General features: G+C 42.4%; 2 protein-coding genes across 8 annotated transcripts in view; one reads left to right on the top strand and one right to left on the bottom strand.

Moving 5' to 3' along the window:
- STK32B (serine/threonine kinase 32B) overlaps window positions 1–5293 on the bottom strand; it is a 251940-nt gene extending 246647 nt beyond the window's left edge. Inside the window, exons 1-2 of one of the 4 annotated variants that reach the window (XM_048848886.2) lie at window positions 4305–5058; window positions 425–458 (exon numbers count right to left, since the gene is read on the bottom strand). Coding sequence is in view for 3 of the 4 variants with exons in the window: in XM_048848884.2 (XP_048704841.2) it covers window positions 4305–4380 (76 nt within the window). In the remaining variant the exon portion in view is untranslated. Of the gene's footprint in view, window positions 1–424; window positions 459–4304 lie in introns of all 4 variants that reach the window. The other 3 variants (XM_048848884.2, XM_048848883.2, XM_048848882.2) reach the window with 3 other exon arrangements.
- The window catches only part of CYTL1 (cytokine like 1), a 152367-nt gene that overhangs the window by 111101 nt on the left and 16110 nt on the right, over window positions 1–25156 (top strand). For 2 of the 4 annotated variants that reach the window (XM_075128032.1, XM_075128034.1), the window contains 3 exons: window positions 13670–13798; window positions 14335–14462; window positions 18384–18468. In XM_075128032.1, coding sequence (XP_074984133.1) covers window positions 18455–18468 — 14 coding nt within the window. In that variant the 5' untranslated portion in view covers window positions 13670–13798; window positions 14335–14462; window positions 18384–18454. The remainder of the gene's footprint in view (window positions 1–13669; window positions 13799–14334; window positions 14463–18383; window positions 18469–25156) is intronic. The other 2 variants (XM_048848888.2, XM_075128033.1) reach the window with 1 other exon arrangement.

The raw sequence follows: 25156 nt of genomic DNA, 5'->3' as shown, positions 1-25156 counted from the left end.
ACATAGATTTCTGTAAGGTGTTTGACTTGGTACCTCATGACATTTAAATTTAAAACTAGACTAAAATAAACATGGCACATATTACATAGATTTAAAGCTGGATAATTGATAGGTCTCAAAATGTAACTGTAAACAGAGAATCATCAAAAGTGGGTGTGTTTCTAGTGGGGTCCTGCAAGGATTGGTTCTTGGTCCTACACTATTTAACATTATCATCAATGACTGGGAAGAAAACATAAAATCATCCTGTATAAAGTCTGGAGGTGACACAAAAATTGGAGGTGTGGTAAATAATGAAGAGGACAGGTCAGTAATACAGAGCAATCTGGAATGCTTAGTATAGTGGGTACAAACAAACAATGTGTTTTAATATGGCTAAATGTAAATACATACATGTACACACAAAAATGTAGGCCATACTTACAAGATGAGAGACTCTACCCTCAGAAGCAGTAACTCTGAAAAAGATTTGGGGGTCAGGATTGATAATCATCTGAACATGAGTTCCCAGTGCAAAATAACTAATATAATCCTTGGATGCACACCAGGGGAATCCCGAGTAAGAGTAGTGGGGTTATATTACCTCTGTATTTGGCACTGTTGTGACCACTGCTCGAATACTGTGTCCAGTTCTGGGTGTCCACAACTCAAAAAAGATGTTGATTAATAATTATCTTAATAATTAGCTCTTTATTTAGCTTAAATAGCTTAAGGGGTTAACTAGATCTCGGTCTACAAGTACCTACATGGGGAAAAAATAATTAATAATGGGCTCTTTAGTCTAGCAGAGAAAAGTGTAACACAATCCCTAATGGCTGGAAGTTGAAGCTAGACAAATTCAGAGTGCAAATAGGGTGCACATTTTTAACAGGGAGGATAATCAAAAACTGGAATAATTTATAAAGAGTTGGGGTGGATTCTCCCTCACTGGCAATTTGTAAATCAAGACTGGATGTTTTTTTAAAGATACTCTCTAAGAATTATTTTTGGGAGGTTCCATGGCCTGAGGTATAAATGGGTCTAACTAGAGGATTACAATGGTCCCTTCTGGTCTTGGAATCTATAAATGTATAAGATTATGATTGTGAAAGAAATGCAGCAGTAAGCCTATGGTCTTTGTTTTCAGCATAATTGGAGGCATTGCCACTGACTCAGGCCTTGATTTAGAAAAGTCAGTTGGACTTTAGCAGATGCTTAAGTGCTGTACTGAATTAAGAACTCACTGTATAGCCCTTAGCCAGGTCATTAACGTCACCATACCCCATTTCTATTACACCAGATTACAATTATATTGTGCAATAATATACAGTAATATTGACCAGCCTTACAGGGATTTTGTGAATCTAAATGTTTTTAAAGAGCTTTGAACACCTCAAATTAAAGTTGCTATATAATGCAAGTTTACTATGGATGTAATGTCTCTTATTGTAAAAACATACATGTGGTTTATTTGAACAATTTAGCAAAATTTCTTCTAAAACTCATTTCACAGTGATGTTGGAAGGCTAAGCCATTACTATCCCAAACACAGACATAGGTGGAGATAATTTTGAAGGGGTAAACTCTACTGTTGGATTAGACCTGGGAATGGAGCCTCACAATCAAACTCAATTCTCCTTTGAGGGAGAGGGGGATTGGTGACTATGACGACTGAATTGCCCAGGCTTTACCAGGCAATAGTGTGGTGCCTGTTGTCTCCATGCAGTTTCACAGTGACCCATCGAGAAGGCTTTAGTTGTAAGGGATCCATTAGGTTATATCTGTTTACATTAACAAAATGATAGTATAAGACAATTTAATGCCTAGGTTTTTATATCATATCCATCACTATGATGTGTGAGTGCCATCTGAGTGCCCACCACATGGAGAAACCAGCAACACCATGTCCAATACATTGAATCATTTTGTTCCAGTTAGGCCCTCAAATATGCATATACAACTCCCATTCATTTTGATTATACCTGTACTGATCAGTATTGTTATTATCAGGCAAAATTAGCCCATCTCAAACAGTGAAGCTACCCTCGGTTGTTACTATATTTTTTCCTGTTCGTATTTCATTTTCAGCACTCTGCATAGCACAGACTCTGTTAGGTAAACAGTGACACACTTGGATCTGGTGACACTATGAAGTACAAAGGGTTTTGTGCTCCTAAATCACCTACTGGAGGTAGCCATGTTAGTCTGTATTAACAAAAAACAACAAGGAGTCTGGTGGCACCTTAAAGTCTGTTGGTCTTTAAGGTGCCATCAGACTCCTCCTTGTTTTTTTCTAAATCACTTAGGCACTTTGGAAAATCCCACCTTAAATGCTTATTTATAACTCAGCAATGCCATTATATACTGCCATTATATAAATAACAGAAACACTGTTTCTAATAAAATAAGCTAGCATTTCAATATAAATGAACTCTTCTGAACTGGAAGTCTGTTATAAACATACTACTTTAAAAGCAAACATGAAGTTGATGTTAGAAGCTTCCAGAATTAATAAAAGCAAAGAATAAATAATAATTTGATAGACATCTTAGTACATTATATGAAATATGATTTTAGTATAATTACTAATAACTGCACAATGGAAATGGTTTTCTGTAGGAAAAGGACAAAGTGGCATGAAGTTGTCTTCATAGAATTCACAGCTGAAATGTGTTTATTTGCACTGATGACTGAGGCTTCATTGCAAAAAGTGGTGTGTTACATTGAGACAAGCTAACTCGAGATAGCTCTCCTGATGTAAAATCCTAGTGAAGACAAAGAGCAGGTAGTTTTTACTTTGATGTAGCTACTGGAGGTCAACACAATGCCTTCCACCTGGAGTCTGTCTCATCTAGCTACATGGACTTAGACTACCTGTGCCTTGTCTCCAGTAGGATTTTACATCAAGAGAGCTATCTTGATGTACGCACACCACTGTTGCAATGAAGACATAGCCTGAGTGACCCTTGCTGAATTACTCAATTTTGCCCCGATGCTGAACAATCAACAATATCAATCCACAAAACAGAGTCACCTACAAAATAAGCTGTCATGTATTTTGTAAAAGTAATGAGGTCTTATTATTATGATCTCTCATCTCAGTACTCTGCTATTAAATCTTTGCTGAGAAGTAGGGAGCAACAACTGGGTTTTGTGTCTGAAATGAGAATTGATGAGGATCTGCTTTTTAAAATACTTTAAATTTTCCACAATTCCTCTATACTGACAGAACAATAAAAATGTCTTAAGTGTCTTCAGAAGATCATATTACTGGAGAGTTTTGAAAGATGTATTGCAGACACATTACAAATAAACTAAGGCAGTGCAATGTAATCTGTTGTGCCATAACATCCCTTGAATAAAATCTATATCTTTTAATGAGTTTAGAACTATTGGGAAATGAACATGTTCAAAATTCAGTATGAACTCTCCATATATACAAAAATAGCTAGCACAGATATATATTCCATCAAAAGCATTACCAGTGATGACATACTTAAAAGTACAACATAATTCTCTCTACTTCAGAAAGCTAAGGTGGTTGAATTCAAGCAGTTGCAAAATTTTAATTAAACATTGTTTTTAAGAGAAATATACATAAATTTAATATATAAGTATTAAAGAACCATCATACTTAATAAAAGCTCTTCTACTACTTCAAAGCACTTCTTTAAATATAGAATACAGAGTGCAGGATTATCTGTGAGAGAGTGAAATCTCCAAGTAACATAGGAGACTCAAAGTTTCAAAAAGTAGGGGGGAAATGTATAATGTTGATGGGACCATGCATCACTATTTAAAATATGTAATAACAAGCTAATGCAAAGAATCAGTTGGACAGGAAAATAAAAAGAAACTCCCCCCCCCCCCCCGCCCAATTCAAGTCAGAACTCCATTCACAAACATATGCCACTACATGTGGTGTGAATCCTGGTGGACAGTGTGAAATTGCAATTAGCTACATTAAGAGTGAACAATTAGTGCTACATAAAGATAGGATAGACACGATTTTTGTTTACTGAGTCCGTTTATTTATTGTAACCCAAGGACAATAAACCCCTAAGTGACCCAAACAAATCTTGGACTGGAGATTATTAAAAGGGAAGGGAGTGTTACCAAGCCCCTGAACCGCTAAGGATGATCATGTTGCTTTGAACCTAAGGATTTAATACAAATATTTGACACGTGAAATAGGGAGGAAAACACAACCTATGAGGCGAGATGGGAAGCAGCAATGAAAGGGCAGCTTGGTGAGAAGAGGGTGGGGTGGGGGCAAAATCTGAGGCCGGGGCAGCACAAGGGACAATGGACAGCTCCTTACTTACCATCTTCATTCTCATCAAACACGGGAGTTTTGTGGGAGTGATTGCCACCCATATTATTCCACAGCTTCTTCCACATCCCCAGCCACAATCTCCACAGGGGGAACGGCCAGCATCCCAAGGGGAGAAGGGGGCGAATTCCAGCCAAAGAAACCAGCCCAACTAGCGGTGAGGGGGGGGGGTTGATCGCACTTCCCAGCAGCGTCCCGGGCTCGGAGCCCTCCCTGACTCCCGCTAGCTCTGGAACTAGGAGGGAATCTCCGCATCCCCTTCCATGCTCTCACGGCTTCAACCTCCCCTCCACGCCCAGGACGCTCTTCCGATCGCCGCTCCGAGGCGGGCTGCGGCTGCTCGGGGAATCCTCGGCGAGGTTAGAAATCACCCTTTGAAATGAAAGTGATCCATCTGCCTCTGACAGGAATTGCTGCTGCTACTTACTAACTTGATCCATATTTCATAGCAGACAGTCAGGGGAAGGGGGAGAGCTGAAGGGAGGGAAGGAGGGAGAGGGCGCAGGTCCTGCTGATGGTTGCCTTTGGTAAAAGGTAAAAGCTGGATCTACCTGGATCCTGCTGAGTTTGGTACCCAAGATCCCAAATTCCGCTGCCTAAAGTGAGGACATTATAGCCACTCCTATTGTTTCCGGACCCCCGTGCAGCCCAGCGCGTTAGAGCTACAAACACCAGGCTCCAGCACCAAGATCCTGCTAGTTCCAGCCAACTTTTGGCCCCACTCCCCCCAGTTCCACTGGTCAAACGGAGAAAAGTAGACCCCCCCGCCCCGGTTATGGTATCGAAACCAGGACTCTGACGCAACGCGGTGCAACCTCGCTGCAAAAACTTGCCAAGCACAGCCTCTAAACACAGAAATCCGATCATCCAAAGAGACAAGCGTTTCCCCTTTTCCACAAAAACAGCTCCCGGTTGTAAGAAAGCTGGACCCCAAATCTGAACTCCAACGTCTGCTGTAAGAAAGCTGCAGAAACTCCGGTTCAGCATCTGTATCCCCCGGGGTGGGGCTAATATTAGGTGGCAACCCCCTTCCCCCACATACTTTTGTTGTCTACATTTAGCAACTAGGCACTTCTTCATGTCCAGAATACTCTGGATCCCAAGACACTACGCTGCAAAAACTTGCAGCCAGGCCCGGAGCTGAGTTTTTGAGGTGCTGTGGTGTATGAGGGTCTAGATTTGAAAGGTGAAGTAGGAGCAAATAAATAAGATCTCCATTTAAGTGGTAGAATTTCGCGACTGAGACCAAAAATTGTCTGGATCCAGGTGGCGGATCCGCGTTTTTTTGTGGCACTGTTGTGTTGGGGGCTGGGAGGTTTTTTGGCTCACTAGGAGCGGCTGGACTTGTTCGCCATTTGGATAATGGAATTTGGGGATCTGGGGTTAAAATCTGGGAGGATCCAACTTTCCCCAGACACGGCCCAGTGGCAGTGAAGGGTGTGGTTTGTGCATGAGGGCGATCTCTATTGACTTGTTCCTGCTCATCCTTAATAAGCGAGGCTGCAAACGAATGGTCCATCACTCAAGGAATCGCACAGTGATGTTCTGGGAATGGCCGGTTGCTCACGTTTGCTGCATATCTCACCCCTTGGGGCACGCAAAGCCGTGGACTTTGGGCCGGGTTGGAGGTACAGGTTGGGCACGTCTCTTCAGCTGCGTGTGCCAAGTGATGGAGTCATACATGAAACGTGCTGGGAAACAAACTGGCCCATGGCAGATCACGGCACGTTTATTTCTGCTCCTGGGCTGATCTTACAGCTGCAGGTGAGGAGGATCTGCCGTAAACAACATGCAGTTAAACAAATGGGAAAAGACAGAGCCCAGCCCAAGAGAGCGTGGGGATCATTAGCTGGACTTGATCCTAGCACAGAAAGGGTTGAGTCTAAACAAATACCGCCTCCCCCAGTAAACATTTGAGATATTCAGCCTTACAATGCCACCTGCTGGCTCAACTAAACACACTCTTTTCTGTGCAATAAAATGGTCAGTTGTGTGATCATTATTGTTAGGTACAAGGGGAAGTCAGCCTAAGGTACCTAATCAGGGTACAACAACAGTCGTCTGGATGCTAAACTGCTGCTTTTTGTTGTGGGTACTGTTAAATAGACAATCTAATTCTCTTAAAGAAAAGGAGTACTTGTGGCACCTTAGAGACTAACAAATTTATTTGAGCATAAGCTTTCATAAGCTACAGCTCACTTCATCAGATGCATTCTAATTCTCTTGTATGTACAGTTTTATAGAGGAGATTCTCCAGTTCTGGTGGTGGAGGGGGGTGAGTTTATTTTCTTTAATACTGACCCAGTAGTTTCCTGAGCAAACTAACCACACTACAAATTAGCACACTTTGTGTGTCTTATTTTCTGACTCCTGTCAAAATTTTTGCCTCAGTGCTTCAGTGTACACTGAAAAAAACCCAGGAGAGATGAGTGTGAGAAATGCTGTTATAGTTCTCTTGTCCCACAACTATTATAGCAGGCCATGAAGTTCAAGAATGAACTCAGCAACTTTTACAGGGTCCTTTGTAAAGGCTTGATCCAAAGTGTCACATCTGAGGAGTATCACTTTCTTTACAATATTACATTCAAAAGCATGGATGGGTGTTAAAGCCTGCTCCCAACAGTGGATCTCTGTTGATCCCATCTCTAACCTGGCTTTAGCCTTCTTCCCAAAGTGCTTTATCATATGGCCATAGATGAGGTCACCCCCAGGAAATTTGCTTGGTTCATGCTTCCCTGTTGAATCCTCTAGATCATGAGAAACAAGTTTCTGAAGCCAGGGTACTCAACTGGATCTGTGTGCACGTTTTTAAGAGTCTTTTCTTAGTCTTTCCTCTTGACTACTCCACCTTGTGTGTTTTGCAATGGCTCTATCCTCAGCTTTGTAGTGAGCATGCTAATCTTGGCTTAATGTTCAACTAGCATATTTGCAGATGCTTTGTCATCTAAAGCCTCTATACCTACATTTTTCAGGATTTTAGATTGCACAACTTCATCTGTTTGTTGTCAGTTTGCTTTAGTGTCACCCCTAAATCTTCTTCTCTATGAGGATCCAATTTTTCACAAGTTGCTTCCCAATGCTTTCGTCTACATTCAGTTATTTTCACTGTGACTTCTTTCAAGTCTTCATTCCTTTTTCATCTGGCCTTTCCATCTCCAGGATTCCGTTCACCCTCCAATCAAACTTGATTCCTGGGGAAATAGTCACTATAAAATAGCCATATTTATGAACCTTAAAGAATACCGCATTAAGCACTTCTTCCTGAGAGGTGCTGAGCACCTGCTGCTCCCAAGGAAGTCAACAAATCCTGCTTATTTAGTCCAAACCTCTTTCATAGATATTTAGGTCAGAAGGGACCATTATGATCATCTAGTCTGACCTCCTGCACAATGAAGGCCACAGAATTTCACCCACCACTCCTGCGAAAAATCTCTCACCTATGTCGGAGCTCTTGAAGTCCTCAAATCGTGGTTTAAAGACTTCAAGGAGCAGAGAATCCTCCAGCAAGTGACCCGTGCCCCATGCTACAGAGGAAGGTGAAAAACCCCCAGGGCCTCTTCCAATCTGCCCTGGAGGAAAATTCCTTCCCGACCCCAAATATGGCGATCAGCTAAACCCTGAGCATATGGGCAAGATTCACCAGCCAGATACTACAGAAAATTCTTTCCTGGGTAACTCAGATCCTACCCCATCTAATATCCCATCACAGGCCATTGGGCCTATTTACCATGAATATTAAATTACCAAAACCATGTTATCCCATCATACCATCTCCTCCATAAACTTGATTTCAGCAGGAGTTTTACTGAGTGAGGATGTCAGGGTTTGGCTCCAGTTCAGTGGTACTCTCGGACATGTAATCATCCAGCCCCAAGGGTGATCATTATAAGGAAGGAGATGAATTTGAGCAGCTCTGTTACTCTGGGAGTAATTGAGGATTGTTATCATAGCCAAAAAGTCACTACACCTCCCTGTGCCTTAGCTTCCCATCTGTAAAATGAGAGTAATGAGACTGACCTTCTTTGTAAAGTGCTTTGAGATGAATGGATGAAAAGTGCTATAAAAGAACTAGGTATTAAGAGCTAAGTGTTATCATCATCCACTAACAGGAACTTCTAGTTGTATTTACCTCACTTATATTTTTACATGTGGAAATTTTTTTTTACATGTCATTTTCTGGACACTCCTAAGAAATATCAACTTGAGAATCTTGACAAATAATGTCCATTAATGAACCCCTTCTTGGATGACATAGGTATTTATTTACAGAGATTGGCCTGAATTCTACAATCATTTATCCTCAAAATATTATTCATACTGTAATAAAAAATACAAACCATTCAATGTCAAAAATCATATATGTTTGAAAGTCAAAGCCCATATTGCACACTACATAGGAGAAAAACTGAAATTCCACCCACAGTTTCCATTAATTGTTCTAGTGGAAGGGGAGGAAGAGAACACATAGGGGGTTCTACCCCCTAAACCAATGGGTTTTCCAAGATTTCAAGACACCTGTGAGAGGCCAGGGTCATCTGTACAGAGGCCGAAATGCTCCCCCATGCCTACTGCCCACGGAACCCCTCTCCTCAGGAAGAGTTTGTTTGAGAGAGGACAACCCTATGTAAGCTAATGCAGATGGGCTCAGCCTTATCTCACTCCAGGAAATCCTAAGGCATTTGAGGATGCGGGAGGTGGTGTGATAATTGGGCCTACAAATTTACCCAAATTGTGAGCTCAAGTTTAAAAAGTATGTCAAAGTTCATAAGATGCTACAATAACCTATAATAACAAAAGTTGATAGGAAAAGGTATGAAAGGGAGTCAGAATAATTGAATTAGTCTAAAACAAAAAGGCTAAATTGATATGATTCAAGGACTATGTGAAAATTATGCTTGTTAAGAACAGGAGATCTAGAGCCAGAAGTTAATGGGCCAAAATTGGTATATCTGATATTAGGCCTAATTGGTGAACAAAACAATGATGGGGTGGGCTGGTTCACCCATCATTCCCTTTTTGGGTCCTTAAAAGAAAGATTTTGTGGGGACAGTATGAAAGAATAGATAGAGGTGCGAGCCATCCCAACCATCTACTGGGACCCTGGGCCTTCATCATCCTGATCCTGAGAGGTGTCCTGACCAGACTGGGACAGAGTGAGAGAGAGAGAGAGAGAGAGAGGGAGACCCAGATGACATTGCTACCCCTACTGGATCCAGCTGAATCCCAGACATGGGACTCCTGAGATGACAGTTATTACCAGCTAAGAGAGACTGTCAAACAATGCAGGTGGAGGATGGGTTCCTTCTAAAAATCATCTATAGCTAAAGGAAAAGGGATCAAAGGATGTTGCTAAAATTAAAACTTTATTTAATACTTTACATTTTAAATACTTGAACAGTTTTTCCTTCTTTTCTATATCTTTAATAAAAGGTCACAAGATTTTAATGGTGTGTTTGCCATAGTGCTAAGCAGGCTGAGGTCTCTGTATACCACTATTCTTTAACACTATTTAATGTTGGACAGTAACTGGGTTATGTTAACCCTTTATTCCATCTAAATACATACAAATAAAGGGAGCAATGCTGTAGAGAACAGACAAAGACAGCCAGTCCTCCAGCTCCGGCCCCTCCCTATCTCTGGAGACCAGTTCCTGTGATGTACCCACAGAAGGGCTTCTGAGTAATCAAGGAAAGGATGATACTACAGAGTCAGTCCTTCCCCCTCTTCTGTGGCTCCTTCCCAGCCAGATCTGCCTGCCCTGGTTTCTCTCTGCCCATAGGCATGGAGGGAACAATAAGGAGCAAGATTCCTTAACTCTATTATTCATAACAATTTAAATTTAAAAAATCATAACTATAATTTCCTTTCCACTATTTATGTCATTTGTTTCCTTTTTGTATTTCTGACAGCTTGGAAAATGAACAAGTTCGTTTTTGTCTGTAATCAGCTCCTCATCGCTTTCCCTTTCAGATTCATATTTTATTCTACACAGGTTAGCTGTTAGCCAGGATCAGCAGGGATGCAAAACCATGCTCTGAAGTGTCCTTATGCCCCTGTTTGCCAGAAGCTGGGAATGAGCAACACGGGATGGATCACTTGATGATTACCTGTTCTGTTCATTCCCTCTGAAGCACTTGGCATTGGTCACTGTAGGAAGACAGGATATTGGGCTAGATGGACCATTGGTCTGGCCCAGTCTGTCCATTCTTATGTTCTGGGTTCTTATACTCATCACTGTAGCATTTGAGCCTTTCCCAGTAGTGCATTAAGAGACATCACTAACATCTATCACAGGTAGTTCATTCTCTGTCACCCACGTCCTGGGGAGAATTACATGTAGAGTTTTGGTAGGGTATTGTGTTTTAAATATACATGTGGCTATGTGTGTGTGTGTTTGAGAAGGTAGATCAAACCAGAGAGGAAGGTAGTAAGGTTTGAGATAGCCCTGAGTTCGTGTACAAGTTCATTCCCCAGTCTCAGACTAGCCCCAGAGAAAGCTTTGTCGTCTGCACTAGCAGAAAGCTTCCATGTTTGGATTGCAAACAGTGCTGGAAAATGTTTGTTTGCTAATTAACATTAGAATTAAAAAAAAACATGAATGACATTCCCATTAGTGTTATATTTTGTAAAAGCTTATTTTTACAAAACCTAAACTCACAGTTAACTTTGACCTGACCAGCTTTTGCCTTCATGATTTGTGCACTAGAAGCCGAATGCAAAACTCATTGATATTAATGAAAAGATACCCATCTTTAGATCAAGCTCTAGAAGAAAAGCTGCCACAGTAAACTATTCAGTGTCTTGAATGCAAAAGGAGATATACAATAACTACTGGCTTTTTCTGTGGAAAATTTAAATTAAAAACTCTAAAGAGCAGGGAAAATTATTTCGGTCTCTTTGTAAAAATCCCTCAGAGATTTTCTAGGTGAACTTTGATGCTCAGTCAAAAAAATGTAAACATAAACATAAATCCCTCTTTTATGGCTGGATCCAGCAAGGTGCCATGCACTTTGGCCCCGTTCCTGCAAAGCACTTAAGTAACTTTAAGTACATGAGCAGTCCCATGAATGTTAACGGAAATTCTCACCTGATTAAAGTTGTGCATACACTAAAGTGCTTTGCTGAGTCTGGGCCTAATTCCATTCTTAGATTTAAGAGTTATACAATGAACTTGAATTTTTAAAAATTATCCCTGAAAAAAGTCCCTAGCTGTTTGGACCCAATGTACAGTTAGAATAAAATTGTGACATTTAATTTCCATACTGTATGACAGATTCTTGCCTTCAGCAGAGTTACTTCGATTTACGCTGGTAACCAAGATCAAAAGCTGCCCTGGTATCTTCAGGGTTAGTGAGAACTATCAAATAAAAACCTCCAGTCTCCTTGTAAGACCCCAATCCTGCCACTGGATCTGTCTAGGCACACTCCTGTGTCTGCAGAACCCCATGGATTTCAAAGGCATAAGGGTTCAGCCATGTGGCTCCAACTGCAGGATCAGGATTAAACTGAGAAAGTTTAAAGCAGTACGTTAACAAGAATTGGAGGGACACCCTTTAAGAGAATATTTATCAGTAGTGATACACCAGACAATTAAGCATAATATTGTTCGTCATGGTGGTAAATTATGAGTGTTGGCCAATTTGTAAACACTGCGGGCTCTTCTCCAACAAAGAAGTTTCAGCTTGCTATTTCCTTCCAGTGCCAGATAATAGCCTTTACGAGTTCACAGTGGTATTTAATCAAGAGTGTTTTGCTTTCGAATGTAGTCATTGCACTGCATTTTTCACAGTTTCTATATCACAATCATATTACTCTTTCCATTGTAATGTAGGGAGATCATTCTGATAGAAAATCACGCCAGGGAATAGTTGCAACCATGGAAAATAATATTAATTTTTAATCTGCTGAGCAGACTGGGGTAAGGACACTGGGTTCTGGTCCTGTTATGACACGAGACCCACTGAGTTTCCTTGGGAAAGAAATGTAACAAAAGTAAAGTATTGCCCATCTGTAAAGTTACTCAAGTACTTACTAGCTTCCAAGGATGGAGTTTCTGTAAAATGGGGATAATATTATTTTTCACCTGTCCTGTGATTATGAACACACACATTTTTAGCATGTTCTTTCTTAGTTACCGCCTCTCAAAGTATACAGTATCACTGTTTTCAATCTCTCTGCATGCAAAAAATTGTATATGCCTGCCCCTTGTCATTCTCATCTCTTGTCTATAAAAACCCTGCCCCCACCCCGACTCTGGTATAACTTTTCAGGATAAGTTTCAGAGTAGCAGCCGTTTTAGTCTGTATCCGCAAAAAAAAAACCAAAAAAAAAACCAGGAGTACTTGTGGCACCTTAGAGATTAACAAATTTATTAGAGCATAAGCTTTCGTGGGCTTTCAAGATAGGGTGACCAGAACTGACCACATTGGGTGAGATTCTGTGGTACATGTATAAGAGGGTAGCACAGAACATGCAGAATATACAGACTGCTACAGCTGGTTGACTAGTGCAAAAATCAATTTACAACTTTCCATAAATAAAATGTGGTGAGACTGCTTAAAGCCACTATTTTTTGGTTAAAAGTTTCATTACCTGTAAAAACTTCAGAAATGTTGACATGAATGATTATTCATCCAGCTGCACACATACAAAATGGGAAATGACTGCTGAGGAAGGATTACTGCGGAAAGGGAACTGGGAGTCATAGTGGACCACAAACTAAATATGAGTCAACAATGTAACACTGTTCCAAAAAAAGCGAACCTCATTCTGGGATGTATTAGCAGGAGTGTTGTAAGCAAGACACGAGAAGTAATTCTTCTGCTCTATTCCACGCTGATTAGGCCTCAACCAGAGTACTGTGTCCAGTTCTGGACACCACATTTCAGGAAAGATGTGGACAAATTGGAGAAAGTCCAGAGAAGAGCAACTAAAATGATTAAAGGTCTAGAAAACATGACCAATGAGAGACGATTGAAAAAAATGGGTTTGTTTAGTTTGGAAAAGAGAAGCCTGAGAGGGGTTGATACAAGGAGGAGGGAGAAAAATTGTTCTTCTTAACCTTTGAGGGTAGGACAAGAAGCAATGGCCTTAAATTGCCACAAGGGAGGTTTAGGTTGGACATTAGGAAAAACTTCCTGTCAGGGCAGTTAAGCACTGGAATAAATTGCTTAGGGAGGCTGTGGAGCCTCCATCATTGGAGGTTTTTAAGAGCAGGTTAGACAAACACCTGTCAGGGATGGTCTAGATAATACTTAGTCCTGCTATGAGTGCAGGGGACTGGACTAGATGACCTCTCGAGGTCCCTTCCAGTCCTTTGATTCTATGATTCTATTGTTCCCGCTGTGGTATCCCTAGAAACAGAGATACAGCATCAGAAGAGCTGATCTGCCACCCAATCCACAGTCAAGGCCCAATACAACTCCGACTGAAATCAATGGCAAATTTCCAGTACCTTCAACGGGAGTAGCATCACGCCCTGAGAAGGTAAGCTCCTTATGGACAGTGTTTCTGTCTCTCCTTTTTGTTCCGTATAACACTGAGCACCCTCTCAGTGCTTAACAGATGCACAACAAGAAGAATCCTCAGTTTAGGTTTACCCAGAAAATCCTGGACTCCAGTGTACAATCTTAGTCTCCCTCCTTCTTACTCTTGTTGGTCTTATAGAAACTCTCCAGGAACAATTACCCATATGCTTTTCCAACTGCCTTTGAGAATCAGAACCTAAAATTGAATGCCTACAGAATTGTCTCATTAGGCTGACCTCACATTTGGTAAGGCAACTCCCATCCTTTCATGTATTTATACCTGCTCCTGTATTTTCCACTCCATGCATCTGATGAAGTGGGCTCTAGCCCACAAAAGCTTATGCCCAAATAAATTTGTTAGTCTCTAAGATGCCACGAGGACTCCTTGTTGTTTTTACATAAAAAAAAAGTTGATAGGACTCTCTAAAGTATAACTTTTGTGAGACCATTCAACCTGAGACTAAGTTATGTCTAATATGTATTGTTCTGGGACAGATATTTCCTCTGAGCTGTACCAAAGAAAATCCAAAAGGTCTCCAGCTGCTTGAGCAAAATTATTCCAGACTTACCCCATTTAACTAAGAGCTGTATCTAACCCTGTATGCTCGTCAATTGTCTTTAAGGTAAGTACATTTTGGTTTTATCCTTACAGACATGTTTGACAATTGTACGCTGCATGGAAAACGTAGATTTTTTTTTGACATTGTGTGGTAAGGAGGAAAAAGGACAGTTTTTTAGAGCTCGGTACTTTTCTGTGAATGCTTTATTAGACGCTGCAAACTTACTCTTCTCAATCTTAACAGCATCATTCCAACAGAGGTTTCATTTATTTAAGAACTTGTTGTCTTTGATTTCTGTTTATTTTATTGCTCACTTGCTACTAATGTGGCAGGATTACATTCCTTAGCACTATAAAACTTCCCTTAGGGCATTCTTGTAGTTTAGAAGTCAGTAGTTAGCAATTCTGCCGTTAGAGCTTTTACATTAAAATGCCTTTAATTTTATGCCTGTGACCTCACAGTTCTTGATTTCAGAACATACTCAGTTGCAGTTACAGTGAGCTGTAGCTCACGAAAGCTTATGCTCAAATAAATTGGTTAGTCTCTAAGGTGCCACAAGTACTCCTTTTCTTTTTGTAAATTACAGGTTATTTTGTACTGACATTTTACATTTGTTTGAGTACTATCCAAAAGTTAGTTTCTTATATTAATAAATAACTCAATTTATTTTCTATATTGATGGTGTATTTTAAAATGAGGCTCTGACAGGGTCCCTACATGTAGTTGGTTAACCTATGCTTCTTTTTCTGAGAAAAAGATGTGTTTACTGCTTTGTACTCCTGTTAGCATTGGAGAGCCAATCTTAGAGAAGAGTGAAACTAGGTATTGTTCTGGTTCATCCATCATCAACCAACATGGGATTATCAGAAGAGCGTAAGTGATTTAGGATCACAGAGCCCATCAATTTTCAGAATCACCCAAAACCGTCACCTAAGTTCTATTTGCAAAGTCTTCGATAGTGGCAGAAAATGCATAAGGCAGAAAGACACCAATTCCATTTTTAGATCCAAGGGCAAGTTTGCAGTGCAGGGACAAGATTGTTTTTAATAAGCTGAAGTTACATTGGATTTACAATAAGAAAGAATGGGTCGTCTTAGTATAGATCTGTTGTACAAAAATCTAAAAAACTGACAAGGCTCCATAAATGATCCCAGGATAAATTCAGGGTTCCCCACACTCGGCTTGAGTTACAACCCACCCTGCATTTTGGAGGGCCTGTGGCAAAGGATCTAGGCTGACTTCCCAAGTTCTTCTGTGCTCCTGAGATTACTTCCACTCCCCCTGCAACACAATCCCTGTTCCCAAGATACAGTACTAGAACAAAATAAAGTTTCTAACAGTTTTGGCACCAACCATAGTTTTCTGGATCCTCGCTTTTCAGGTGGAGGCTAAAAACCTTCGAACAGGCTTAAGGAAACAGAGAACCAGACACACATCTTAGATCAAATCAGCATAGCTTCAGTGCAGCTACCTGAAGATCTGACCGATAGTCATCTAGGTCCCATTTTATTCAGAAGAGGAACTGAACGTAGTAGTTCCACCACACTGAGGACATGCCAAACAGGTCTGAAACAATCAAAGTGTTTTAAACAGAACAGGACTCACAGTGCAGCTCTTTGTGGGTGTCCAGTGGCAGCAGCACCTGACTTACGTTTCTGTATGTTCCAGCAGGGCTAAAGGGCTTCCACAGTTTTCTGGCCACAGTGACTATCTCCTTCTTCCCTGGACAGAACAGAACCCCAGCTTGAAGTTGTATGTTCAACCTCCTGCCTCCTCCAGGACCAGTGCTATCACATCATAGCCCGATTGTAGGGTCAGAGTAGGGACAATACAATCATTGGCTTCACTGAAAGCTTAGCCTGAGAAGATACTGCAGGAGTGAGCATGTCACATTTGAAACTGATAAAGATACATAGGGCAAAATATAAAGGGCAGAAATGATCATGTCTGTTTAAGTACTATATCATACACTGGAAACTTTTACCAATAAGAAACCCTAAACCAATAAATGAAAGTTAACAATGGCGCTGAGCTGCAAAGTGCACATCCAGGTTCATACTCTTCCCAAATTCTCTGAGCTTTGGATTTGGGGTTCTGCTTTGGATCCATCCCTACTTATTGTATATGATAATTTGTTACTTGTGCAATAAAACGCTGTCCTTCAAACAACCAAACCAGACTGAATTGCTTGCCCTGGTACAGTAGACACATTTTAAAAAATGCATTCAGATCATAGAATCATAGAAGATTAGGGTTGGAAGAGACCTCAGGAAGTCATCTAGTCCAAGCCCCTGCTCAAAGCAGGACCAACCTTAACTAAATCATCCCAGCCAGGGCTTTGTAAAGCTAAGCCTTAAAAACCTCTAAGGATGGAGATTCCACCACCTCCCCAGGTAACCCATTCCAGTGCTTCACCACTCTCCTAGTGAAAAAGTTTTTCCTAATATCCAACCTAGACCTCCCCAACTTCAACTTGAGACCATTGCTCGTTGTTCTGTCATCTGCCACTACTGAGAACAGCCTAGCTCCAATCTCTTTGGAACCCCCCTTCAGGTAGTTGAAGGCTGCTATCAAATCTCCCCTCACTGTTTTCTTCTACAGACTAAATAAGCCCAGTTCTCTCAGCCTCTCCTCATAAGTCATGTGCCCCAGCCCCCTAATCATTTTTGTTGCCCTCCGCTGGACTCTCTCCAATTTGTCCACATCCCTAATGTAGTGGGGGGACCAAAACTGGATCCAGTACTCCAGATGTGGCCTCACCAGTGCCGAATAGAGGGGAATAGTCACTTCCCTTGATCTGCTGGCAATGCTCCTACTAATGCAGCCCAATATGCAGTTAGTCTTCTTGGCAACAGGGGCACACTGTTGACGCATATCCGCTCCTCATCCACTGTAATCCCCAGGTCCTTTTCTGTAGAACTGCTGCTTAGACAGTCGGTGCCCAGTGGGATTCTTCCATCCGAAATGCAGGACTCTGCACTTGTTCTTGTTGAACCACATCAGATTTCTTTTGGCCCAGTCCTCCAATTTGTCTAGGTCACTCTGGACTCTATCCCTACCCTCCAGCTTAGTGTCATCAGCGAACTTGCTGAGGATGCAAGCAATCTCATCATCCAGATCATTAATGAAGATATTGAACAAAACCAGCCCCAGGACCAACCCTTGGGGCACTCCTCTTGATACTGGCTGCCAACTAAACATCGAACCGTTGATCACTACCCATTGAGCCCGACGATCTAGCCAGATTTCTATCCACCTTATAGTCGATTCATCCAATCCATACTTTTTTAAAACTTGCTGGCAAGAATACTGTGGGAGACTGTATCAAAAGCTTTGCTAAAGTCAAGATATATCATATCCACCGCTTTCCCCATATCCACAGAGCCAGTTATCTCATCATAGAAGGACAATCAGGTTGTGCAGGCATGACTTGCCCTTGGTGAATCCATGTTGACTGTTCCTGATCCCCTTCCTCTCCTCCAAGTGCTTCAAAATGGATTCCTTGAGGACCTGCTCCATTATTTTTCCAGGGAATGAGGTAGTAGACTGAGATAGTAAATGTATAAAATTTAAATGGAGTCAGGTCAGGAATGAATTTACCTCAAGAACTTTTGACCATAGGCAAAATCTTCTCACATAGCCTTAGGAGTGAGTGAGAGAGATTAGATGGCCTGTGATGTGCAGGAGGTCAGACTTGATGATCATGATCGTCCCTTCTGGCCTTAATGTCTATGAGTGTCTTTCAAGAGCACAGGCAAGAGCTCCCTTTGAATTCAAAGGCAAAAATCTTATTGGCTTCAATGAAAATCAGGATTAAGTCTTCGAAGAATAATTTTGATTGTTTGGCCACAGACCAGGGCCCCAAATCTGTGAGCAATACACTTCAGTGCTAGCATGACTGGGCCCATTGTAACTTTCTAATAAATTGACATTAGTTACTCTCAATCCTGCATTAGTATATCCTAATCAATATTTTCTCTACAGTATGTAACAGAAGTAACTTACAATAGAAAGCATTTCACTCTTCTGTGGTCCAGTCCTGCTCCTCTGGAGTAATGCCTCCTATAGAGTAAGTATATCTAACCTGTAGTGACACTGTACACCTTTCTCAGCACAGGAATGGGAAAGTTCATTGTTGATAAAGTAAGAGGCACCTCTGAAAATCTGTGAAACATTACTGAAAGTTATATTTTCTAGTACTATTCCTCATGTTGCTATTCCTCGAAGATGGATGGCTCAGTGGTTATGGTGCTAGCTTGGGACTTGGAGGAGCTGGCTTCAATTCTCCGCTCCAAGTTCATTCCGATCACTGGAGTTACTCTGGTGTAAAACTGCTGGTGGGAGCAGAATCTAGCTCTTGGTAATGCTGAAAAAAATGTCAGACTTTGCCTACACCCTACACAGGTGGAGAGAAGGTACCAAAAATACTCACCCTGTCAAGCACTAGTCATAACATCTAACGTTATGCTCAGGGACTCAGTACAAGGACTGTTGGAGGCAGGTTCTGAGAGCACCATTACCCTATCCAGAGTGGGCAGATGTCAGCTCTAAAACAATTATACTTTATTATGGGCAGTTTATTATAGTGCTTGAGAGGCAGCATTCCCTAGATGAGACTGAGAGCCAAAATTCTAATTTTGACCTTGCTGCTGGCTGAGTGTGACCTCTGTCAAAACAGTTACCCTCTCTGCCTCAGTTTCTCCATCTATAAAATGAGACTAATAGACAGAGCTGACCCGTAGCAGCCAAAAGGCTAGTATCAGAGGAGGGTGGGCCAATGGAAAGTGATTGAAACCTCTCCTCTGCTGAGGGAGCAAGTGTCCAACACCACCCAAAAAACATGGATGGTATTGGCCAGGGATGGGCCATGACCGAAACAGCCAAGAGATGCACTGATCCAGCACGTCCGCTAAGCAGCTTCTTCTGGCAAAGCTGTTATGGAGTCCTGAAAACAACTTCTAGCGCCCGCGCCCCCACACCCCATCCCCAGCTCCCAATAGACATCCCAAGGGAAGTCAGGCTGCAGCACTGGGGTGAATCCACAGAGAAGGAAGATGGATCAGCTGATAGAGATTTCCCTGAGCCAACCAGCTTTGGGTGCTTAGCTGGTTTATTTGCAAGCTGTGCAGCCACTTCCCCAGCAATGAAAACAGCTTCAGTCTTCCTTTCTCAAAACCAGTGCTGGTGACCTGTGGTTTACATCCCCTTTAATATTAGGTGTTTAATACGCTTTACTGCTTAATGAGGTAGTAGTCATGATGAGGTAATGATTTTTTTCTCTCTCTCTCCCCCGCCCCCCATGTAATACAGCTATATCTAGAACACTAGGGATGCTTTGCTAACAGCCAGTATTTTGACACGTCTTTTGCTGTGACAGGCAAGTTATCAGTAATTATCATTTCACACCAATCATTGACTTCCCCATCCTTCATTAGCTGACTGAGTGGTGATGGCAGGATGAGATTGCCTACAATAGCATATGACCTATCCCTGCCTGCTATTAACAACAGCCCAAGATGGGATACTCGAGGGGAAGGGCTCTGGCTTACCTGGGAAAGAACTCTCTGTAGTGTCTGGATGGTGGGTCTCGTGCACATGCTCAGGATCTAAGTGATCACCATATCTGGGGCTGGGAAGGAATTTTCTTCCTGGTCAGATTGGCAGAGACCCTGGGGGGGGGGGGGTTCACCTTCCTCTGCAGCATGGGGCTCGGGCCACTTGCTGGTTTGAACTAGAGTAAACGGTGGATTCTCTGTAACTTAAAGTCTTTAACTCAGCCAGAGGTTAGGGGTCTATTACAGGAGTGAGAGAGAGATTAGATGGCCTCCGATGTGCAGGAGGTCAGACTTGATGATCATGATCATCCCTTCTGGCCTTAATGTCTATGAGTGTCTTTCAAGAGCACAGGCAAGAGCTCCCTTTGAATTCAAAGGCAAAAATCCTATTGGCTTCAATGAAAATCAGGATTAAGTCTTCGAAGAATAATTTTGATTGTTTGGCCACAGACCAGGGCCCCAAATCTGTGAGGGTGCTGAATACATAAGCCAGTACACTGAGTGTTTCCGATTCCCCTTACAGCAGAGTATATTTGGTACCTTGCAAGATCAGGCCCTCAGTTTGGAGAGAGGAGCTATTGCAGCAGGTAGGCAGAATCTGTCACTCTGTTGCTGGTGTGTTTGTTCTCAGCAGGGGAGGAAAGTGTTTCTACTTGCTTATCTGTTTTGTTTCAGGACAGTTTGCAGCCTGTGTCTTGATGTGCTGGGAGATTGGGCTCTGGAATGTATGTCTGTGCGTGAATGAAATCAGAGTGTGCTTGCTCTGAGGAAAATTTGTTACTTTTGTTGCTTGCTGTGGAGCCAGGGCTGTTGATTGAAAGCAACCTGCTGTGGCTACTGCTGAAAACTGACAGCACTAATGGGGGGGGGGGGAGAAAAAGCATAGAAGGGAAAATGTTAAGGTAGAATTATACTGTTGGAGCAGTGTGTTCTTTATTTGAATTGGTCCAATTATGGATCCCTCTCACACGGGGGTCAGTGGGACTACTTGCAGAAGTGCTCCACAACACAAGCAAGAGTTCTACAATCAGGACCTACAGTTTACATCAACCTTCAGATGAGAAAACTTTCTGAGGGGCCCAGACCTGCAAGGTGCGGAATGCCCTGAAATCTCATTGAGTTCAGCATGGTTTAGTGGTCAGGATGCAGGACTGGGAGCAGAGAAGGGTTCTATTCTAAGTTCTGCTGGTGACCTTGGGTAAGCCACTTCACCCCTCTGTGTTGTGTCTCTTTAGATTGAAGCTTTTGGGGGCAGCATTGTCTCTGTTTACAGAGTGCTCAGCACACTGGGGCCTCTAGGCACAAGTGTTATACCAACGAACAGGATCCTAGTGATGACTATAGTTAGTTTTACTCAAATGTTTTAGAGAACCACTTTACACACACACACACACACGTGCATTTTTATGTAATTTAATCATTTTTCTTATGTTATCCTAACATGGTGCTGCAGTCCAGACAGCAGGGGGTGTGAATTGTAGAGCACTTTAACATGTCCCAAGGGAACTCCCCACCCCTGGCACATTAAATCTTTTAACCAGCAAGGCAGTTCAAAAACCAGCCAGGTGGCAACCCGAGTTGTCCATCGCTCATGGGTATGATTCATTGGTGCCACTAGGCATAACAGCCAGGAATCCACCATAGTGATATAGATGTTTTTCATCTATTGATTTTGTGAAACGAATGCCAAGCTAGGCATACAAGAGTCAGTCAAGGAAAGATATGTTGTTACTATTAGTCATAGGGAGACAGCCTCTATGAGAAAATGGCCAATGGGTTGAAAATGGAGAAGTGTACAGAGAATACATCATAAGATCGATGGAGGAAGGACCATCTCTTTGTTCTGTGTTTGCACAGTGCCTAGCACAGTGGTATCCTGATCTGTGATTGGGGTCCCTAGGTGCTAATGCACTACACCACCCCCCTCTCTCTGTGGCATGTGAAAATTCATCTCCAGCTTTCAGCAGCAATAACGCATGCAGTCATAGCAAACAATCACATCTATTGCTTTCTTATTCTGTTGCTTCAAGCAAACCTCTGGAAAGTTGTACCTGTAATAGATTACGTTCTCTTGTAGCCTGTTTGAAAGCTCTTAGCTACAAGAATAAATGAATTAAAACAATAAAAGGATTGTACGTAAACAAAAAAGCCAATATTATGTCGGCCTAAACAGTAGCATGTGGACCAATGAGCACAGATATCTGTAAAGATTTGTAACACCACACTGATGAATTTTGCAGTACTGCAATAATTCCATTACAGAACTACCTAAAACATATTTCACCTTGATCAATCGGTCTTCTTCTCCTTGTATCCTGGCCTTCCTTCTCCATGTGTGGCCATGTCTTTTCATAATAAAATCTTCCTATCTCTTTGGAGGTCAGCCAAGTGGTCCTTTCAGTTCCTGTGGGTACCACTCGGCGACAGCTGCAGTCCATCGATTGTCAGTGAGCCTCACTATATATCCGGCCCATTGCATTTTACTGTGCCATGCTCTCAACAACGTCTTGCACTCCACTCTGCTGTCTGATCACTTCACTGGGGACTCAGTAAGACATATTTGACTTGAAAATATGCAGCAGTACACAAGGATTTGGCCACATTTTTTTCTGGAAATACTTCTCCTGCTTCAGCCTTAGGCCCTGATACAGCAAAATATTTACGTATGTGTATAACTCTGAGCATATCCAGTACTCCCACTGAAGTCAGTGGGACTTATCAGATGCTTAATGTTACCCACATGTTAAACACTTTGCTGGATCCAGGCCTCAGTCTGCCTACAAACAAGAACAACATTCTCTTCTATTCCTTCCAAATCAGTCACAGTAGCTCCCCCCTAAGAGGCAATCATCATCAGCTGATGATGACGTTCCATTATATGGAATTTAGGTTTATTGAAACTTGTACATAAATTGTGGGTGTCACTCAAGTAACCTCTTCACCACTAAGAGACATCGAGCATCAACAACCAAATCCAATATTAGCCTGTGCTTTTTCAAGAGATATCTATTATACCTCCTGCTAAATGGCAGCACAAACAAAGCTTGCAATGAAAGTGAAGAGGAACAGACTAAGGGAAAGAAAAAAAAATCCTTATTTGCATAAAATCTCACCCCAGTTATTAAGCATCTGCTTATTAATTACTGTTATTGTAAGAAATGACAGTATGCTCAGTGCTGTACAAGACACTTATGATGACACAGTTGCTGTCCCACGGTGCAGATGATCAAAAACAGACAGCACGAATCAGACATAATGCGCCAAAGGGCTCAGGGGATGGTTTTATCTCAGAGCATAGCAATTTCTTCTGTATCACTGTGGTATCAAACACTGTGTTACCAGATTTTCCCATTACTTCGGGGTATGCTCATTTATTAGGGTTACTCTTCTGGGGGGGGGTGGTTCTGTAATTCTATCAATGTACTGCTTGTGTCACTTGTGTTCTCATACGGAGCTCTTCTCCCTGCTGCAAGTTCCCTCCCAATGGAGCTATCCTGCCGGACCTAGGTTCCCCAGGGCTAGGTTCTTCCAGCCCCAGACTCAAACAAACACACACACACACACACACACAGAGTGCGTCTGAGAAAACCGGGCTAATCAGCACTCCCACACTGACCCCTTATATGTCCCTGGACTCAGCAGGCTGGGTCGAGCAGCACTTCCAAGCTGTCACCCTCATAGGCCATGGGCACCACACTGGAATAGAGCACGCCCGAGCAGGCTGGTTCGAGCAGCAGTTTCAATCTGCCATCCTCTTATGCCCAGGTTCAGCACGTCCTTATCCCCACTTTCATGTTACCATTTTTCTAGTAGTAACCCACTTGAGGAGCAAACCTCACAGGATTTTTGGACCCTGAGGGGATCTTTAGCTTAGGTAGGAGAATCGTTGCTGCAGAGAGAATGGGGAAGCCAAAAAACACCCAGTGGGGGGGGGGGGGGGAGGGAAGAGAGAGAGGCAACCAGCTTAACCATGAAAGTTATTTGTTACCATGTAATAACCATACAAGGGGAGCCCAAACAAAACAGTTATAATAAATATTAAATCCAAGTCTTCCTTCTGATCGGCTTTGGTTCAAGCAGAGGTGGGGGGAAAGTGTCTGGGGTGGGGGAAGGTCTTTCATGAGTCAGACAGGCTGGGTACTGAGCCCTGGTTCCCCAAGAACACAGAGCGGATAGGTAACCACTGGGACAAGTATACTCCTCCTCTATCCCCATGCACTTCATCATGCAAGAGGGATTAGGAAAAGAAAACTTTGATCACATGAGGCTACCAGAAGAAAATCAAGTATTCCCAGAATGATCCCACCACACTGTGCGCAAACTGCAAAAGCCACTATTCTGTCACACCCTTGTGCGGTTTGCACACTCTGGCCCCATATAGCTGGATGCAGATTGGAAAAAGACATTGCCATTTCTTCCTACCTGCTCTGTTTAAACTGAAAATCTAGTGCTAGTTCATTGGAATACATGAAATATTAATGCACAGCCCTGAAGAAGGGGTGGAGCTCCCCAGTATAAATGAAGTGTCAATACCGTGTCATTCCTTAAAATCATGCAGTGTGCATCCCTCCCTCTGGGAGGCCAAGAAATGTTGGCGGGGAGGCTCCATCCCCTGGCTCCTCCCCAACCTTCTTGCCCACTTTGTGTGGCTTGTACTCCAGAGGGCCCCAGGAGGGGCAGTCCCTGTGTTCAGGGGCACAAAAACTGCAATCGTGACTGGCCCTTGCATGGGGTACCGAGGTGGGGAGGCAACCCCCATCTTCATGCACAGCTGCACAAGGGCCTACTATTGTCTGGCATTAAATCTATATAAACTGACCTAAAGCTTCCGTGCAATGAGATTTTGACTAAGTGCCTAGATCCCTTTTGAAAATGAGACCTAGGCTCCTAAATCGGGTAGAAGTGCACCGCTGAGTACAGCAAGGCCTGTATATCTTTAATAATCCAGGCTTTATTTCTGCTGATGGAACCCCAAACAGTGCAGTATGGTGGAAAGTAAAGTTGAAAAATGGTGGCACCAGGACTTCATGCAATCCACCCTAACAGCAGCTACGCCTCTGCACAGTGACAGACATTTAGCATATATTCCTAAGCAAAGGCCAGATCCAGCTATATGTGGCCAGATTCTGACACCTTTTCTCTTATTGAATAGTGCCTTACTATAACAGCCATCCCATTGGTGCAAGTAGCGGTATCAGACTC

Source organism: Caretta caretta, chromosome 4 (genome assembly GCF_965140235.1).
Source record: "Caretta caretta isolate rCarCar2 chromosome 4, rCarCar1.hap1, whole genome shotgun sequence".
Taxonomy (NCBI): domain Eukaryota; kingdom Metazoa; phylum Chordata; order Testudines; family Cheloniidae; genus Caretta; species Caretta caretta.
Note: the sequence above shows the minus strand (reverse complement) of the source record. Positions and strands in the feature narration are given on the sequence as shown.